General features: G+C 47.5%; 1 protein-coding gene across 9 annotated transcripts in view; it reads left to right on the top strand.

Moving 5' to 3' along the window:
• BMAL1 (basic helix-loop-helix ARNT like 1) overlaps nucleotides 1–16,725 on the top strand; it is a 105,118-nt gene that overhangs the window by 76,336 nt on the left and 12,057 nt on the right. For 4 of the 9 annotated variants that reach the window (XM_070428279.1, XM_070428281.1, XM_070428277.1 and 1 more), the window contains 8 exons: nucleotides 1,318–1,397; nucleotides 6,703–6,795; nucleotides 7,854–7,971; nucleotides 10,572–10,721; nucleotides 12,571–12,817; nucleotides 13,940–14,046; nucleotides 15,376–15,526; nucleotides 16,339–16,427. In XM_070428279.1, coding sequence (XP_070284380.1) covers nucleotides 1,318–1,397; nucleotides 6,703–6,795; nucleotides 7,854–7,971; nucleotides 10,572–10,721; nucleotides 12,571–12,817; nucleotides 13,940–14,046; nucleotides 15,376–15,526; nucleotides 16,339–16,427 — 1,035 coding nt within the window. Of the gene's footprint in view, nucleotides 1–1,317; nucleotides 1,398–6,702; nucleotides 6,796–7,853; nucleotides 7,972–10,571; nucleotides 10,722–12,570; nucleotides 12,818–13,939; nucleotides 14,047–15,375; nucleotides 15,527–16,338; nucleotides 16,428–16,725 lie in introns of those variants that run through there. The other 5 variants (XM_070428282.1, XM_070428280.1, XM_070428284.1 and 2 more) reach the window with 4 other exon arrangements.

Here is a 16,725-nt window from a genome sequence, read left to right as displayed (position 1 = left end):
TGGTTCCTTTGAAGAGTTGCTGGTTCATGATTCTTGCTGCGTTTTTTTTTTTTTTTATTGCTAGAAATGAACACTGACATAGTCATCTTCCTGGAATTTTCCCAAACTAGCCAGACCCTTTATAGGAGAGGCAGTATTTTCCTTCTTCTCTGAGTGTGGTGAGGTTGAGAAAACGAGGCAGAACTGTGGAAGTGACTTATCCAAACCACAGGAGAAATCTGAAACATTATCAGCCTTTTAGTGAATGCTGTTCTTGGAATTTTCCATAGCTAGTCTTGGGCTATTTGAGGCAATTGGAAAGTGGGCGCTCAGTCAGATCTCTAAGCCGTGTGGCAAAAGAACTACATCTTTTTATTTCTACAAAGCCACCAAAAATAAGACGTAGCCTGTTTTGTCTGACTTTTGATCGTTATTCAAAAATATAATTGTATCCTGTGCTTGGAGAATGGCATTTAAAAATTTATACTAGCTGAGATGGTAGAGACTAAACTACTATCAGCCAGTTTCTATTAAATTAGAAGAGTGCAAACTCCAGTTATCACAGAAGGGGGTGTGGATCAATAATCTGTGCTTGTTGGTTGACATGGAGGTCACAGGCACGTCCTGTTTGCCTCCTTCCCCTTGGTACTTTGAATTGTTATGGACCTGTTTCATTTTATTTCTTCACTCTTCCACTCATCATTCTGCAGATTCCAAGTCATTTACTGCTGGCATTTTTCTCTGTTAAGTTATTGTTCTTCTGAAAGATGCCCAACTGACAGCCTTTTAAACGCAAGTCTTACTCCATTTCAGTCCCGGGACCTAGAGTTGCATTTACTGAAGTGATGCATTTCTCTGGGTTGCCAAGCTCATTTAGCTCACCAGCAGTGAAGGGGCGCTCACACTAAATGCCCTCTATAATATATTTGCTCGCCTGGCAGACCGGATGACTTCCCATGCGTGTAGAGTGGTGATTGGAGGGGCTGCTAGACAGCCCATTGAATACACATCTTGGGAGGAGGGAACCGTCCCAGGGGCCTCAGCCAGTTCGCTGCTAGAGCTGCCTTCTCTCCTAGAAGCAGATTTGTAACTTCCTTTGTTATCTCTTGGTTTCCCCCGTGGTGACAAAAGCACGCTCGTTCAGTCTCCTGTGGGCAACAGTGTTCTCTTTTCAGTGGAATTCTCTTTGGTATTACAGGGTTCTGTTCAAGACCAGGTCTTGCCTTATCTCAGTTAGGTCAAATTTAAACCCCTGGTGGGAGGTTCGAGGCAGTGAAGTAAAATGAGACATTATCTGAATATAAAATGTGCCAACTCTTTCTCTCTTTCCCCACTAAGGTGCCACCAATCCATACACGGAAGCAAACTACAAACCAACTTTTCTGTCAGATGATGAATTGAAACACCTCATCCTCAGGGTATGTGGCAATTACGGGCTGTTTTACACACACTTATTTTTTACAGATTTCAGGGTTAAGTCCCAGCATGTGGGAATTTGATGTCTGAACCCTGAACTGTTCCTAGGCCACTTCCTCTTTATCTTCTTGCTTGGACAGGCCTCACATTCCTTCTGAGACCTCCCTCCTCCCTTCTGCCCTTGCTTAGCAAAAATGGAAGGTCTGTGCCACTGTGGTTTTAAATCAGAAGAGGCAGGACTTTGTTAAAAATAGGTGGTAGTGCCGAAACCGGTTTGGCTCAGTGGATAGAGCGTCGGCCTGCAGACTGAAAGGTCCCAGGTTCGATTCCGGTCAGGGGCATGACCTGGGTTGCGGGCACATCCCCAGTAGGAGATGTGCAGGAGGCAGCTGGTCGATGTTTCTCTCTCATCGATGTTTCTAACTCTCTATCTCTCTCCCTTCCTCTCTGTAAAAAATCAATAAAATATATTTAAAAAAAATAGGTGGTAGCTAAGAACCACATTCCTGCATGAAGATTTTAGAAAGGGACTGACACTGAACAATTGAGAATTTCTCTGATTCTCACTTAACCACTAGCACAAAAGCATCCACCAAAATCTTTACACCAGAATCCCTTCCAAATAGCAAAACTTCAAAAGACTCCCATGATCCAGCGAGGAAAATAAGTGGAGGAGGTGATGCTGCGCCTGCTTGACTGGAGCTCCTCGTTCATCAACTCGGTCTCTGCGAGAGGCAGTTGAGGCGGCACCATGAGAACGCGGCCTTCCGCAGAATTGGGTCTGTGCGGGCTCCAAGGTGTGTTCCCGGCAGAGCAAGAGTCAATGGAAGGGAAAGAAATGGAATTCAGAAACATGTCCTCTTGCAGATTGTAAAAAGCAAAATAGGAAAACATAACTAAGAGGAAAGATATCTGCCCCCGTCGCGCACAGCCAGGGCTGACCTCACTGGCTGAGGCCCCTGTGGAATCAAGACCCCTTTCTCTGAGCAGATGTTTGCAAAGCCCAGGATAGAGGTAGTCCAGGTGGATGGTTGTGTCATCGGTACCCATGTTCGGCTCAGCCTGGCTCCTCCCTGCTTACTCCAGTTTCTCTCTCCATCCCTTCATGACGTGCTGCATTGGAAAGCTTTCAACTGCGAGGAACAGAAGGCCTGATGAACAAATTTTTTTTTTAATTTTCATTTTTACTTTATTTTTTTATTTAAAATTTTTTCAATTACAGTTTACCTGAAATATTATTTTACATTAGCTTCAGGTGTACAGCACAGGGGTTGGCCAATCATATACTTTACAAAGTGTTCCCCCTGATATTTCCGGTACCCACCTAGCACCATACCATTGGAAGTTAGAAAATAGTCATGGGATGTAAAATATAGCATAGGAAATATGGTCAATAATATTGTAACTAACAGCATTTTGCTTCTCAAGTTTAGCTGGTTCTAGGTAGGCTGTGGTGGGGGTGGAGAGGGCTCCAGTGAGGTCAGCAGGAACCAGGCTCGGTCTCCCACACACCTTTGCTGGACTAGCAGGGCAGCTGTTTCCTCGGGGTAGCAAGCTGGCTGTGCCAGGTCTCAGTAGTCAGACCAGCCAGAAAAGAAGGGCAGGGGAGGCTGCAGGCCAGTGGTCCTTTTTATCAGGAAAGGATGCGCTTCCTGGAAGCCCAGGAGTGGACTTCAACTTGCCGAGAAGGTTCGCCTGGTCACCCCTAGCAGCAGGGCAGGTGGCAGAGCCCGGGCTAAGATTTTCCAGCCTCCACAGTGGAGGGGGCAAGAGGGGGGGGCAATTCCCCCCGCCCCAGCAGCATTAGACACACACACTTTCCAGAACCTGTTTGCTAGCTTTCTCCTCCAGAAGTGGCCCTCATAGCCCAAAACAGAACTTCAGCTGTGGCCAGTAGGACTGGGGCTGCATGGCCTGGTTGGTACCTCCCTTGCCATGGAAGCTGTCTTAGTGCCACCTTTGGGTGCAGCTGTAGTACTGCCCCTCCCCGACTCTCTTGCACATGAATTGTTGTTAGGCCAGGTCTTTTTCATCTTGTATGGGTGCAGTTCACTTTTTGGAACTTCTTTTTATCTCTGTCGAAATATACTTATTAGATGGTCCCGCCTTCCAGCTCGTGATTAGCAATCCTTTGAGGCTTCATGTGGCGTGTAAATCTGGTAGGCACGCCTTCTGTGTCTTTCATTTTCATTCATTCACTAATTCAAACATTTTTGAGGACTTTATCTGCGTGGCACTATTCTAGGCGTATCCACTGACAGGTAAACATGTTAGGGTGGGGCCATGGCTTCCCTCACATTCGTGTCGATCTGTGGATCACCCCTCTCAGGGCACAGTTACTCAGACACAACTCTGCCTTCACCTCCATTTCTTTCCAACAGATGTCCTTGTTCTCAGAGGATGTTTGCTGAAGTTCCAGATAGAAACTGTCTGCTGCATATCCAGAGAAACCACCAGGGCTTCCTGGGCATGTGACCTAGGCAGTCACCCAGGCCCAGGCTTGGCTTTTGTGCTCTGCTATTGCCATTTTGAACATCATAATTTTTTTAATCTTTATTGTTGAAAGTATTATATAAGTCTCTCCCCCCCCCCCCATTGACCCCTTCTAACCCGCCCCACCCTCCATCTCAGGCTTTCACCACACTATTGTCTGTGTCCATGGGTTATGCATAGAATTTCTTTGGTTGATCTCTTCCCACCCATCCACCCACCCCCACCTTCCCTCTGAGATTCAGCATGAACATCATAATTTTTGTACAAGAGTCCCTGCGTTTTCATTTTGTACAGAGCCTTACAAATTATGTGGCTGGTCTTGATTGCCATATTGGTAATATGACATTTTTAAGGAAAAAATAATTGTATATATAATACGTTATATATAAAATAAGCTCCTTTTATAGTGACAAATGCTTAGTAATTTTCTTGTTGCTGCTTTTCTAAATAACTTCTTATCAGATGTCCAAACTTATCAGGGTATGAAACAAGGATTTTAATGCTATTCAAGCTAAATACTTCATCTTGGACTTGCCTTTCTGCTCTTCCGTTTCATACAATAGCAGTGATGATCTGTCTTCTCCATCCCCAATAAAACTTTCCTTTCTTCTCCGGTGCATTGCAGTGGCTGTGAAGTCCTGTCTAAACTCTTGCCAATTCCAGGTACCCCGTCCCCAGGAATTTGCTTCAACAGAAGCAAGGACCATTCAGACTCTTTTGAACAGTTTGGCAGCAGGAACTGGACTTCTGCTTCTCCTTACAAAGCTGACTGCCTGCCTCACTAAGTGCTTTCCAAGCACCGTTAGTGAACAGTGTCAGGCAGCAGTCGGCCTGGGCTGTTTATAATATCTAGATGCCCTGCTTCCCCATGGTTTGAAAAGTAGGCAGACCCTCCCAGGGCTCTGGATTACCTGCTAACACCATCCTCCAGGAGCGAGCCAGCCTTTTTCCCGAGTCCCCATAGTGCTCGGGTGTCCTTACCCCTCTGCTCCTGAGTCCCCGCACCCCACACCTTCCCCTAATGGTGTCATCTGCCCAGTGAAGCAGGGTCAGATGCATTGAGCCATCCTCACACTGACTAGTCACTGGCCTTTGGAGACCCAGGTGTCACGATGCCACAGTCACCTTCTTCATAGGCACCTTGGGTGCCTCATCACTTCATCAATGCAAAGCCTCAAACTACTTACCCGGTTGAAAATGATTGTGTGCAAGGCACATGAGGAAGTTATTAATACCCTATTTATTTATTTTTTTACTGAATGAGGCTTCCAGCAGATGGTGCTTGCAAAGTTGCTTCCCCTTCACCATCATTCCTTGCCCCTGGACCCACTCAGAAGCCTATCTTAGGAAAGGGTCATCCTGGCTTCCTCCCAGCTGGGTGGCCCACTGGCTTCTCTCACAGCCATTGCAGTTGTTCCCCTTCTCATTCACTCCTTTCACCCCAGCACGAGTGCGCGTGCCATTCTTTAACCTCCGGCGCATGAATTCATTTCCTAGTTCCTTGAATTAAGCTGTATCCCAAAGGTCCTTTTGTGGAAAAGAGAATGGAGTTTCTCTATATTTTTCCCAAGAACAGACTGAGAGCTAGTGAACAAAGCAAGACTGACCCACCGTGTATTAGAACTGCAGGGGGGTGAGTAAAGAGCAAGTCCCCGAGAGATTGGGATAGATTCCCGGGCAGTAGAGAGACCCCAGCAGGAGATGAGCAGTTTGTCCATCTGAAAAGGGGGCTAGGAATCGTGCTCACATATGAAATAGTCTAAGCTCTTGGATGCTGCAGCTTTGGTAGTTACCCGCTTCAGTCTCTCTAACAAATACTGCCCTGTCTCTACACCTGTCCTTACTGGCACTGTAGATTTTTAGTTGTATGTAAAGCAACGAAGTAAGAAGCGTTTAAGGGGAAAATTTTGCTTTTCTTATCTTACTTAGGAACAAACAGCCTAGCCCTGGGTCAAAGGGTAATATTTGAGCCCTAACTGGTTTGCCTCAGTGAATAGAGCGTCAGCCTGGGGACTCAAGGGTCCCAGGTTTGATTCCGGTCAAGGGCATGTATCTTGGTTGCGGGCACGTATCTTGGTTGCGGGCACATCCCCAGTGGGGAGTGTGCAGGAGGCAGCTGATCGATGTTTCTCTCTCATTGATGTTTCTAACTCTCTATCCTTCTCCCTTCCTCTCTGTAAAAAATCAATAAAATATATTAAAATAAAAATTAAAATAAAACAAAGGATAATATTTGAGAGCATTAGCTTTCAATCCTGCGTACATTTGAGGCATTTGGGGCAGAAGTGGGGATTAAAACAGTACCAATGATGCAGCCCTACTCCAAATGTCAGCATAAAACCAGACAAAAACCACTGTCCCAGTGCTCCCCCAAAATGGAGCCATTTAAGTCGCGGACAGATGTAGCCGAGATCGGAGAAGGGATTCCGAACTTAGAGATCCTTCCAATCTCAGACTCTGTGATTCTGCGTAGAGTTGTTTTAATTAGAGCTATAACATATGACGTCTCTGGACCATAATGCAATCAAAGGAACATTGTTACCCTGAATTCTGCTGTGAAACAGAATTTAATAATTGGACTTTCCCCTGTAATCACTAGATGACATAGATGATATAGATCTGCCTTGGAGAGAATCTTGTTTTTTTATTAGACATTTGCTTTAAGCATCCTATGCTCAGCATACCTGTGAAATTGTCCATGAGAGCAGTCCAGTGCTTTGGTTACTTAGAACATTAATCTTTAATTGCTATCAAAGTGATTACAGTCATGTTTCTTGAAGTGTGATAAATTGATTATCCATTTCTCCTGATTAGGCAGCAGATGGATTTTTGTTTGTCGTAGGATGTGACCGAGGGAAGATACTCTTTGTCTCAGAGTCTGTCTTCAAGATCCTCAACTACAGCCAGGTATTGCTCATGCCCCTGTTGGTGGTGGGCAGCCGCCCAGCAGCCAAAAAGGTCTCCCCACTTAGCATACAAGTCACATGTGAAATGCTTATTTTGTCCTCCCACCAATCCTTCTTCCAGAAAATTCTTTGTTACCAGAGAAATTAATTCAAACTTAGAAAAATCGTTTAACATATGTATGATCCATGTTTCACCATTTGAAAGGTTTGACTCTGATCTCAGCAGCAGCTTTCTAACTTTCTTATTACTGCAAAAGAAATACACCACAGCTGCGGGGCAGAGGTGGAGGAAGAGGGGCAGGCAGATCATACAATACCAGAGAACAGGGAAATGGAACCCACCCGTGCTGTGCTTTCAGTGACATGCCACTTACTAGCTCTGTTGAACCTCAGCTTCCTCTAAAATCTGGTTGTAATGATCCATACCCTCTGGGAATGTTTGTAGGATCAAATAATAACATTTATGGAAGCTTCTAGCTATTCACCTATTGTGTCCCTAGAGGTTTTATTCACTCATTCATTCATTCTGTCACTCTTGGCATGCTGGTGTTTGCATGAACACTGGATTGGGCAGAATTAGAGTCAAAATAACACTTGTATGAATTAGAATTAAAGTAAATTTCATGTTTTCCAAATATTTTACTCGTTTTAGTCTTCCAAAAAGGTTATCTCTGCTAACAGAATAGGTTATGGAAGCATTCGGTGTGACCCAACTTGCTTAGGAACAGAGAGACTTAGAGGAGCAAGAGGCAGAGCCCATGCCTACAGTCCTCCCCCAGGGATCTCAGAAGGGACTTTGTGGGCATCAGAAATAAAAAGGAATGCACAGATTCTTGTCTTCAAGGAACATGAACTATTTATGTAATTGAGCCCTTTCCCCACCTGTGTTATCAGAACCAACCCCCCAATGTCCGTATCTAGACAAAATGCACGTGTGCAAGTTCTCATATGAAATGTTTGAAATTGTCATGCTTAAAATACAACATAAAGGGAAAGCACTTAGGTAATTTATATTCTACATGCTGGTGACTTGTCATTTTTGATACTTTATGCACACAGAATGATCTGATTGGCCAGAGTTTGTTTGACTACCTGCATCCTAAAGACATTGCCAAAGTCAAGGAGCAGCTCTCCTCCTCTGACACGGCCCCCCGGGAGCGCCTCATCGATGCGAAAAGTGAGTACAGAGAAGGCTGCTGCTTCCTCAGCGCCGTGCAACTGCACACCCAGAGACCGCAGAACGCACTCAGTTAAGAGTGTGGGTCCCTTCTCTTCCCTCCTATCTTTGGCAAAATGGAATTATGTACATTCTTTTGTGTTTGTTTTGTTTACATAAAGAAGAAAACACTCAATGTCCAAATTCATTGAGAGGAAAAACAACTACTTCGATTTTATTATTTTTGATTTTTAGTCTTTTTTTAATATATTTTTATTTATTTCAGAGAGGACGGGGGAGAGAGAGAGATAGAAACATCAATGATGAGAGAATCATTGAACAGCTGCCTCCTGCATGCCCCACACTTGGGTCGAGCCTGCAACCCGGGCCCTGACTGAGAATGGAACCGTGACCTCCTGGTTCATAGGTCGACACTCAACCACTGAGCACACGGGGCCAGACTGATTTTCAGTCTTTTTTTTTTTAAGAATCCGGAAATTCCCCTAGGAATTCAGAATCAGTTATATGCCCCTAAGTTTAAAGGTCTCACACCAGGTTGATTTGTTTCTCCCCGAAAATAATTATCTCTGTTTATCTGAGTTGTATACATGCAGCCTCACAAAAGTAAGAAAACTTGGAATGAAATGTAGCTAGTTTTCTCTGACTACAGTGGTTCCTCCTTAGATTGGCTCCCCTTCCTGGCTTCCTTCTTGCAGCAGTGGAACCACTGTGCACACTCCCCCAGCTTCCTGTTCCTGCATCCTCTCCTGCCTCCTGTGTGAGGGTCTTTAGTTCTCTTCTCCTTTAGACCCAGGGGAGGCTGTGCACTACAGCAGTTAAGAATGTGGGCTCTGGAGTCAGATTGTCATGCTCACATCCTGGTTCCACCATTGGCCAGCTGTGTGACCTTGAGCAAGTTAGTTACCCTCTCTGTGCCTCAGCCTCCTTATCTGCAAAATAGTACCTTTGTCTTTGAGTTATTGCGAGGATTAGACACGTTAATATACATAAAGCATATGGGACAGTTCCCGGCACATCTTGGCCCAGTGCAGTCATGGCCTAACCAGTTTCCTGCTTCCAAGCTCCCTGTTTTAATCCCTGGAGGGAAATACCACCAGTGGAATCTCCTTTAAACTATCCTTTTCATTAAGGCACTCCTCTTCTTCCTAAAAGTACAATGCAATTTCCGCGACGTGTCCTTTATAGTCTGGCCCTTGCAACGTTTTGGTGACCTGAGGAGAAAGAGATGAATGGTGTTTGGCCCCTACCTTTGAGGTTCTTACCAGACAGTCCTGGAGACAAGGAGTCAGACAGCTCCCTGCATAATAGGTGCAGCCACAGAAGTGGTGCCAGGCAGAGAGAGCGGATGATTAATTCTCATGTGGGCGCTGGGACAGGCATCACTGTGTAGGTGACAACTGCAGTGGGTTTGAAAAGATGAATTAATGTTTGCCGGGTGAGAAAGAGAGGAAGAGAGCCGAGGAAATGATTTGTGGGTGGGTGCAGAGGTGTGGCGCCTGCCATGCGGCTGCTTGATGCTGCTGGAAAAAAACATGCATGGGCAGGGGAGGGCTGGGATACGAAGGCCTCTCCATTGTGGGGACACACGGAGGGGCTCTGACCAGGTGGGACAGGCTCGGACTGGCATTCTGGGAAGATCAGAGGCGGCAGTGTGGGAGGAAGGTTGCAGGAGGTAAGACCAGGAGGAACCCTGGGCAGTAGCCTTGGCCCTGACCCCTGTGGTGGTCAGTGGGCGCACCTTGCCCCAACAGGATCTGCAGCAGCAGCTTCTGCAGTGATAAGTAGCTGGTGTTTCTGTCAAGGTCACAGTCACGCTGCCCCCTCCCCCAAGACTCCAATTCAGTTGGTTTAACACAGCACAGTCCAGTGAAAACATAAATGCAGACCACAAATATGAGTCACATTTGTGATCAAAAATAGTAAAAAATGTAAAACTAATTGTAATACTATATTTTATTTAGCCCAATAAATCCAAAATGAGATCTTTTACCTTTTTTAGTACTAAGTCTTTGAAATCCTGTGTGGATTCGCACAGCACACCCCGCCAGAATGCCTGTGCTTCAGATGTGCAACAGCTGCATGAGCTGGCGGCTGCTGAACTGGACAGCACAGACCTAAGTGGGGTCCAGGGATCTGGACTGAGAAGCTAAGAGTATTCTGCTTCATCCTTTCCACTTCCGCATCCAAATCTTGCCCATCAAGTCCCAGCCTATGCTCTTCCTCCCATGGGAAGCACGGGTTGTGTCTGCCATTCACTTGGCACTAATCATACATCACCCTGTGTTTTCATGATGAACTTCCATTTCCCCTTCTCAGCCCTGAGCTCCTGCTGGACAGGAACCCTGTGCTGTTTCTTTTTATCTCCCAGAGCACCCTGTCCATTCCTCCAGGGGCTGCATTCCAGGTGACCTAGAAACATTGCCAGACCACACACCTACCCATATGGCATCATTTAAGGCCTAACCTGAGGAGAAATGTTATTCTCATGTCACCGCTATAAGCAGGGAGGCAGGAAAGAAAAGGCTTTCTTCAAGGTCACACTCCCCTCCTGACAGACAACACTGCTCTCAGATTATCACGTTTTGTGTATTGATTTGCAGCTGGACTCCCAGTTAAAACAGATATAACCCCTGGGCCATCTCGATTATGTTCTGGAGCACGGCGTTCTTTCTTCTGTAGGATGAAGTGTAACAGGCCTTCAGTAAAGGTTGAAGACAAGGAGTTCCCCTCCACCTGCTCAAAGAAAAAAGGTAACCATTTCACAGTTCTGCCACCTCCTGTCCCAGGTGATGCTCGCTTCTACACGGGCGTGCTCAGCAGGGCACTGGCTCAGCGTCTCCCCGCTGGCCAGAGCGGCAAGTCCCAGGACCGCAGCCAGGACCCTGCTGCCCGCTACCTACCACGTGGGAGAAGGGGGGCAGGGAGAGCTGGAAGCCCTGATGGGCTTTCAGGGCGACAGAGTTGTGGGAAGGCTTCCTCTGCTTACATTCTGCTTGTTGTCATTGGTTGGGAAAAATACTCCCATCCACAATTCTAACTGCCTCTTGAGCAACCCACCCATCCATCAAAACTATTCTTGCTGAATTCATCAGTGACCTTCATGCTGAATGCAAAGGTCACTTTTCATTTTTCTGCCATCTTAAAGTGTTCTCTTCCTCAGATCCCATGAAACCCCTTTCTCGTCTCCCCACCCTCAGCCACTCCAGCCTCTCTTCCTGGTTCCTGCTGCGGGCTCCTCGCCTGTCTGGGGCCACCTTCTCTTTTCTGTATCTGCTCCATCCAGAGGTGATCCCTTAGCTTTCAATATCATTTATATGTCAATAACCGCCAAGTTTATATTTCTGGCCCAGACTTCTCTTTTGAACTCCAGATTCATAAATTAACTGCTTATTAAATCTACCTGCTTAGATATCTCAAGGGCATCTCTAAACATGATAGATGTAAAAGTAACCACCTGAGCTTCTCCTTGATATAAATAGCAGCAAAAAACTAATAATACAGCAAAATGTAAACCGCCATCCACCTAGCTGCACATACTAGAAACCCGAGAGGCACCCTCTCACCCCATTTCACCCCCACCCCAGTCACAAAGCCCTGCCACAGTGAATTCCTTCTGCAAAAGGTATCTGAACTGTTTATCCACCTCCACGTTCACCACTATCTCTAGATCCAGGCTGCACTCAGCTCTCCCCTGTCTTTGTAAAGCAGACCCCACACACCTTCCATCTCTCCACACAGCAGCCAGAAAGACCTTTTTAAAATACAAATCTGATCGGTTCCCTACTTCAAATCCTTGGCTGTTCCCATTGCTCTTGAAGAAAAGTTAAATCCTGAACAGGATTTGGTTTCTACAGTTCCCAGTCACTAGCACAGACCTGATGCTTGCTACACACTCCAAGGATTTTTATGGTTGACCAAGGTGCTCCACACTTACTATGTCCCAAAGTGAAATCAAGTTATCTTCATTTGCTTTCTTTCATGCTAAATACTTGGATAATCATACCAAATCCCAGGAATTCTCAGCAGTTTCTCCCACATCCTCCCCTGTCGCCTCCTCAGGGCCCTGCCCAGCGCACCCCTCGCCTCTCGCTGTGATTCTCCTCCTCCTGGTCTCCTCTTCCAGTTCACCTGTCACTCTGCTTCTAGAGCCTCCAAACCCTGATTTGATCTTGCTGTTTCTCCACTTAAATCCTGTTGGGAGATCTTCATTTCCTATGAGAAAAGACCAGCACAATTGTTAGCAAAGAATCCAAGGCCCCACCTGCCTTTCCAGCTGCACCCCCAGCCATTCCCTTTCACTGAACCACACAGAGCTCCGTGCTGTTTCTTGTACCGGATATGCTCTGTGCCGTTGTACATCCTCAGCCTTTGCACATCCTCAGTCTTTGCACATCCTCGTCCCTGAGCCAGAGCCCATCCTTCTTGATCTGCCTCCACGTTGTGTTTCTGGGCAGCCTTCCTTTCCCCAGGTAGACTCATACCTCTCCCTTGGTTTAACCAGCTTGACTAAACACACATGACACTGGATGGTAGTTAATTTTCAGTCTTCCTTTCCGTCCCCCAAAGCAACTGCCACTAACCGTGGACTTTGCTTTCTAGCAGATCGAAAAAGCTTCTGCACAATCCACAGCACCGGCTATTTGAAAAGCTGGCCACCCACAAAGATGGGGCTGGACGAAGACAACGAGCAGGACAACGAGGGGTGTAATCTCAGCTGCCTTGTCGCAATAGGACGGCTGCATTCTCACGTGGTTCCACAACCGGTGAACGGGGAAATCAGGGTGAAGTCTATGGAATATGTTTCTCGGCATGCCATCGACGGGAAGTTTGTTTTTGTAGACCAGAGGTGAGCGCCTGCATGTTACTCTTGAATGATAATGGGGAGTTCAACCCCGAGTAAAGCAGAGACCATGGGGCAAGGGCAACAAGCTGGCTTTCCTAAGAATAAAGCCAGAGGAAGTGATGGGGTCGCTGCTAAAATCTGAGATCCATAAGAATATCATCGTAAATGCAGAGATTTCCTCTCATTGTTGGCGTGTGGAGCTAGTTAAGTAGGTGGTTGGATGCCCGTGGCCAGAGAACCCGTAGGCACAGCATCTGTGGGATGTTCCCGGACCCCTCCTGTGATGGGAATTTGGGAACTAGGACTTGGAAAAGAATAGTCTTGAGGCTATTAGTAATCTAATGTGACTACTCAAGTTTTAATTTAATCAATTAAAATTAAACTCCTCAGGCTCACTAGCCACATTTCAAGTACTCAGTAGCCACATGTGGCTCTTGGCTCAGATATGGAACGTTCCCATCATCACAGAAGGTTCTGGTGGACAGCACTGATTGTCCATCTCATCGTTTATGGAGGAGGACTGAGGCCCAGCCTGGAGCCTGGCTTCCTCCAGGACTTGCACTCGTTGGTAGTAGACCTGGGCTGCAGGCCCAGCGGTCCCAGGTTTCCCACTGCCCTCTGCTGCCTCTTAAGAATATTCGCAGGCTAATCATTTTCAGGCTCCTGCAAAGTCACTCTGTGCGGGGAAAGAAGACATTTTCCAAGGTCCTGATGGCTCCTGCTGCTGGACCTTCTGGTGTTTGGTTTTCCTGATAAAAAGTTGGCAGTAAAATGGATAAGTTTTGCACTGGGGTGTAGATTTCTACCACATTTTTATCTAACTAATATAGTTACCATTTTTAAACCTCCCAAAACCTGATTACTTGTTATAGCAACCCCTTGGAAAGGCTTCTTTGCTTTCTTTCCCTCAGTTTTTATAATTTTAGTGTAATTCAGTTGCATGAAGTACATATATATATGAGAACAAGGCCAAAGCCGGGTGGGTGATTTTCAGAGGGCTGACTCTGTCATATATGCATACATACATGTGTCATGTATACATGTATACATACATATATGTACATATAAATAAAATCTCCACAGAGTAATTGCCTGGCTTTTTTAAATTTTAATATTCCCTTCCAGGGCAACAGCTATTTTGGCATATTTACCACAAGAACTTCTAGGCACATCATGTTATGAATATTTTCACCAAGATGACATAGGCCATCTCGCAGAATGTCACAGGCAAGGTAAGCCGGCTGCACAGAGGACGTTAAGTTTACATGCCCCTGCTTCTGCACTGTTCCACACGGTCTTCCGGGAAATCTCCCCCAGGGCTGTAGCGTCAGTCAGCCCAGGGGCCTCGAGGCCAAGAATCTGTGAGGATAGGAGGCTGGTGGCCCGGCCCTGTTCATCCCCTACAGAACCCAGCCCTGCCTGCCCAGCCGTTTCTGGACAGAGGTCCGGCTGATTTCCAGAGGGCATCCCTTATTCACAGGATCCACCTGGACCCCTAAAGATTTGGTGTGGCCCAACAGTTCTAATTCTCTTTTTCATAAAACCCTGCACTGCTGCCTGTCTTTTCCTCTTCATTAATGGCACGCCACATATGCAGCCTCCTCAGAGAGAAACCCGTATTGACCCTTCCTTTACGTTATCGTCCACCAGATCGGTTCATTCACCTCAGACGTGAATGTCCACAGAGGACCCTTTTGCCACCTCCACTGTCCTGGTTCGGGCCCTTGTGCCCACCTTTTAATTGCGAGAGCCTGCTGACAGGCCTCCCTTCTGCTCCCAGTCCCTCTTCCGTCCATAGTTAACCCATTTCTGTGGTAGACCAAGCCTGACAATGTCCCATTTCTGCTTAAAACTCGCCTTTACACTCCAGGCCAAATGCCTTTGATAGGCATTCAAGGCCCTCTACCACCTGGCCCCGACCTACCTCCTCAGCTTCACCCCCCCATCCTTGCCTGCCCAGGCCTGTGCGCAGCCGCGCCGACCATCTCACTGTCCCCTGCCGCCTCCCTGGCCCTGTCACGACTGGGCACTGCTGCATTCTTCCCTTTGTCAAACTTCTGTTCATCCCTCAAGGCCCCAGTCTCCTCCTCTGCATAGCTGCCTCATTGCTCTCCTGTGGGCAAGTGTCATAGTCTGTCTCCTATCTCCAGGCCTGGCACATGAAAGGTGCTCGTTTCATGTTTGTTACATAAAAGAATAGGTTCGAATAGGTGAGTGACTTCTCTGGATGAAGATGTCCTAAAAGTGCTGTACTGCCTCGGGCTTTGAGATGAGAAAAACACGGTCCCTTTGCACCACGCCTTCTCGTTAGCTGGTATCCATGTCAACACTGATTCTGGCCGATGTCTGCAGTGCAGCCAGGCATTTCCTGGAGCCATCGTCTCATAGACTGGGAAACGGGGACAGACACACAACTGAATCGCAAGGCTCTGAGTCAGCCCCTTAGAAACGACCTTGGCTTACTGGAGAGGTAGCATTGGAGCCCGATGCTTTAGGATTTGGTGCGTTTCATACCCTGACCTGAGGAAACAACAATGTTCATGGTTTCTTTGCATTTGCAGTTTTACAGACGAGAGAAAAGATTACAACTAACTGCTATAAGTTTAAAATCAAAGATGGTTCTTTCATCACACTGCGGAGTCGATGGTTCAGTTTCATGAACCCTTGGACCAAGGAAGTAGAATACATTGTCTCAACCAACACTGTTGTTTTGTAAGTGTTTCTCCTATGTCAGAAGTTTCTTCGCTTCAACATGAAATGCCCTGGGCTCCTTACCAGGGAAAGGGGTGCAGTCACAGCCAGTATCACATCCTTTAGTGCCAACTGCTAATACCCTGTGAAGCCTCAGGATTGCAGAAGCCGAACGGGTTAACAGGGGACAAGCTTAGTGCTCACACCGTGCAGGCCCCAGGCCTGTGGCATTGCTCCAGGAACCCTTACCACCTCCTTCCAGATAAAGCAGCCAAGCTCTGAATTCTGCACACCCTTCACCCGGGGCTCTGCTGGCATCTCTGAGGGAAGGGCTGGCCGTCCATGGAAGGCTCCCATAGGCATCAGCTCAGACTGGCCTTGGCTGAGGGGGTGCCCACCAGGCTGGTGGCTTGAGCATTGCAGCTGGAATGCCACCTGCTAGAGAAGCAGGGAAGGGAAAGACCTTCGCTCTGGCTGGGCCGCTCCCCACATCTCCCTCCCTGTGGTGTCCAAACCCCCACCTGTGGTTCGGGCTGAGCGAGGGGCTAGGGCAGGTGCAGTGCAGGCTGGCAGGGAGCAGGCTCGCAGCTGGGGCAGGGGCTGCTGCAGTCACCACTGATCAGAAGGGCCCCCAGGCAGTGAGGCCAAAGGCCAGGATGCCATCCATCGTGTTATCGCTCAGCGAGGAGACCTTTGGGCCACTCACTCAGACAGACACTTCATTTTCTGGCCTGTCCAGGTCCAGAGTGGACACTGGACATCTTGGCCAAGGTGAAAGGTGCACAGTCTGAGCAGGCCTGACTCACGTTTCCTTCTTGCTGGGATGTTCACAGAGCCAGCGTCCTGGAAGGCAGGGACCCAGGCTTCCCGCAGCTCACAGTGTCCCCCCACAGCATGGACGGCATGCTGCCCCCTGGAGAAGGTAACTATTGCCCAGAGCATCGGGCTCGCCCCTGAGAAGCTGCTTGTGAACAAAAGGCCTCTCGTACCTGGGGTCCCCAGCCACCCTGTTCTGTGGAACAAGGGAGGCCTCGCGAGGATGAGCACAAAGGACACGGTCTTCTCACCTCTCTGAGCCTGGAATACCAGGAACTTGGTTTTGTCTTTCCGGAGGCTGCTGGGTCCGGGAAGCTCTTGAAATAGCAAAGTCCGGCTCCTCTCCTGCTTCTCCTCCCTCGTGCTGCCCGCTGGCTGTGATGCGACTGACGTGCTCTTTCATG

The sequence above is a fragment of the Myotis yumanensis genome, unplaced genomic scaffold (assembly GCF_028538775.1).
Source record: "Myotis yumanensis isolate MYYU_CA2020_CCGP unplaced genomic scaffold, mMyoYum1.0.hap1 SCAF_10, whole genome shotgun sequence".
Taxonomy (NCBI): Eukaryota; Metazoa; Chordata; class Mammalia; order Chiroptera; family Vespertilionidae; genus Myotis; species Myotis yumanensis.
The sequence above is the reverse complement of the archived record's forward strand: the minus strand, read 5'-3'. Positions and strand labels throughout refer to the sequence as shown.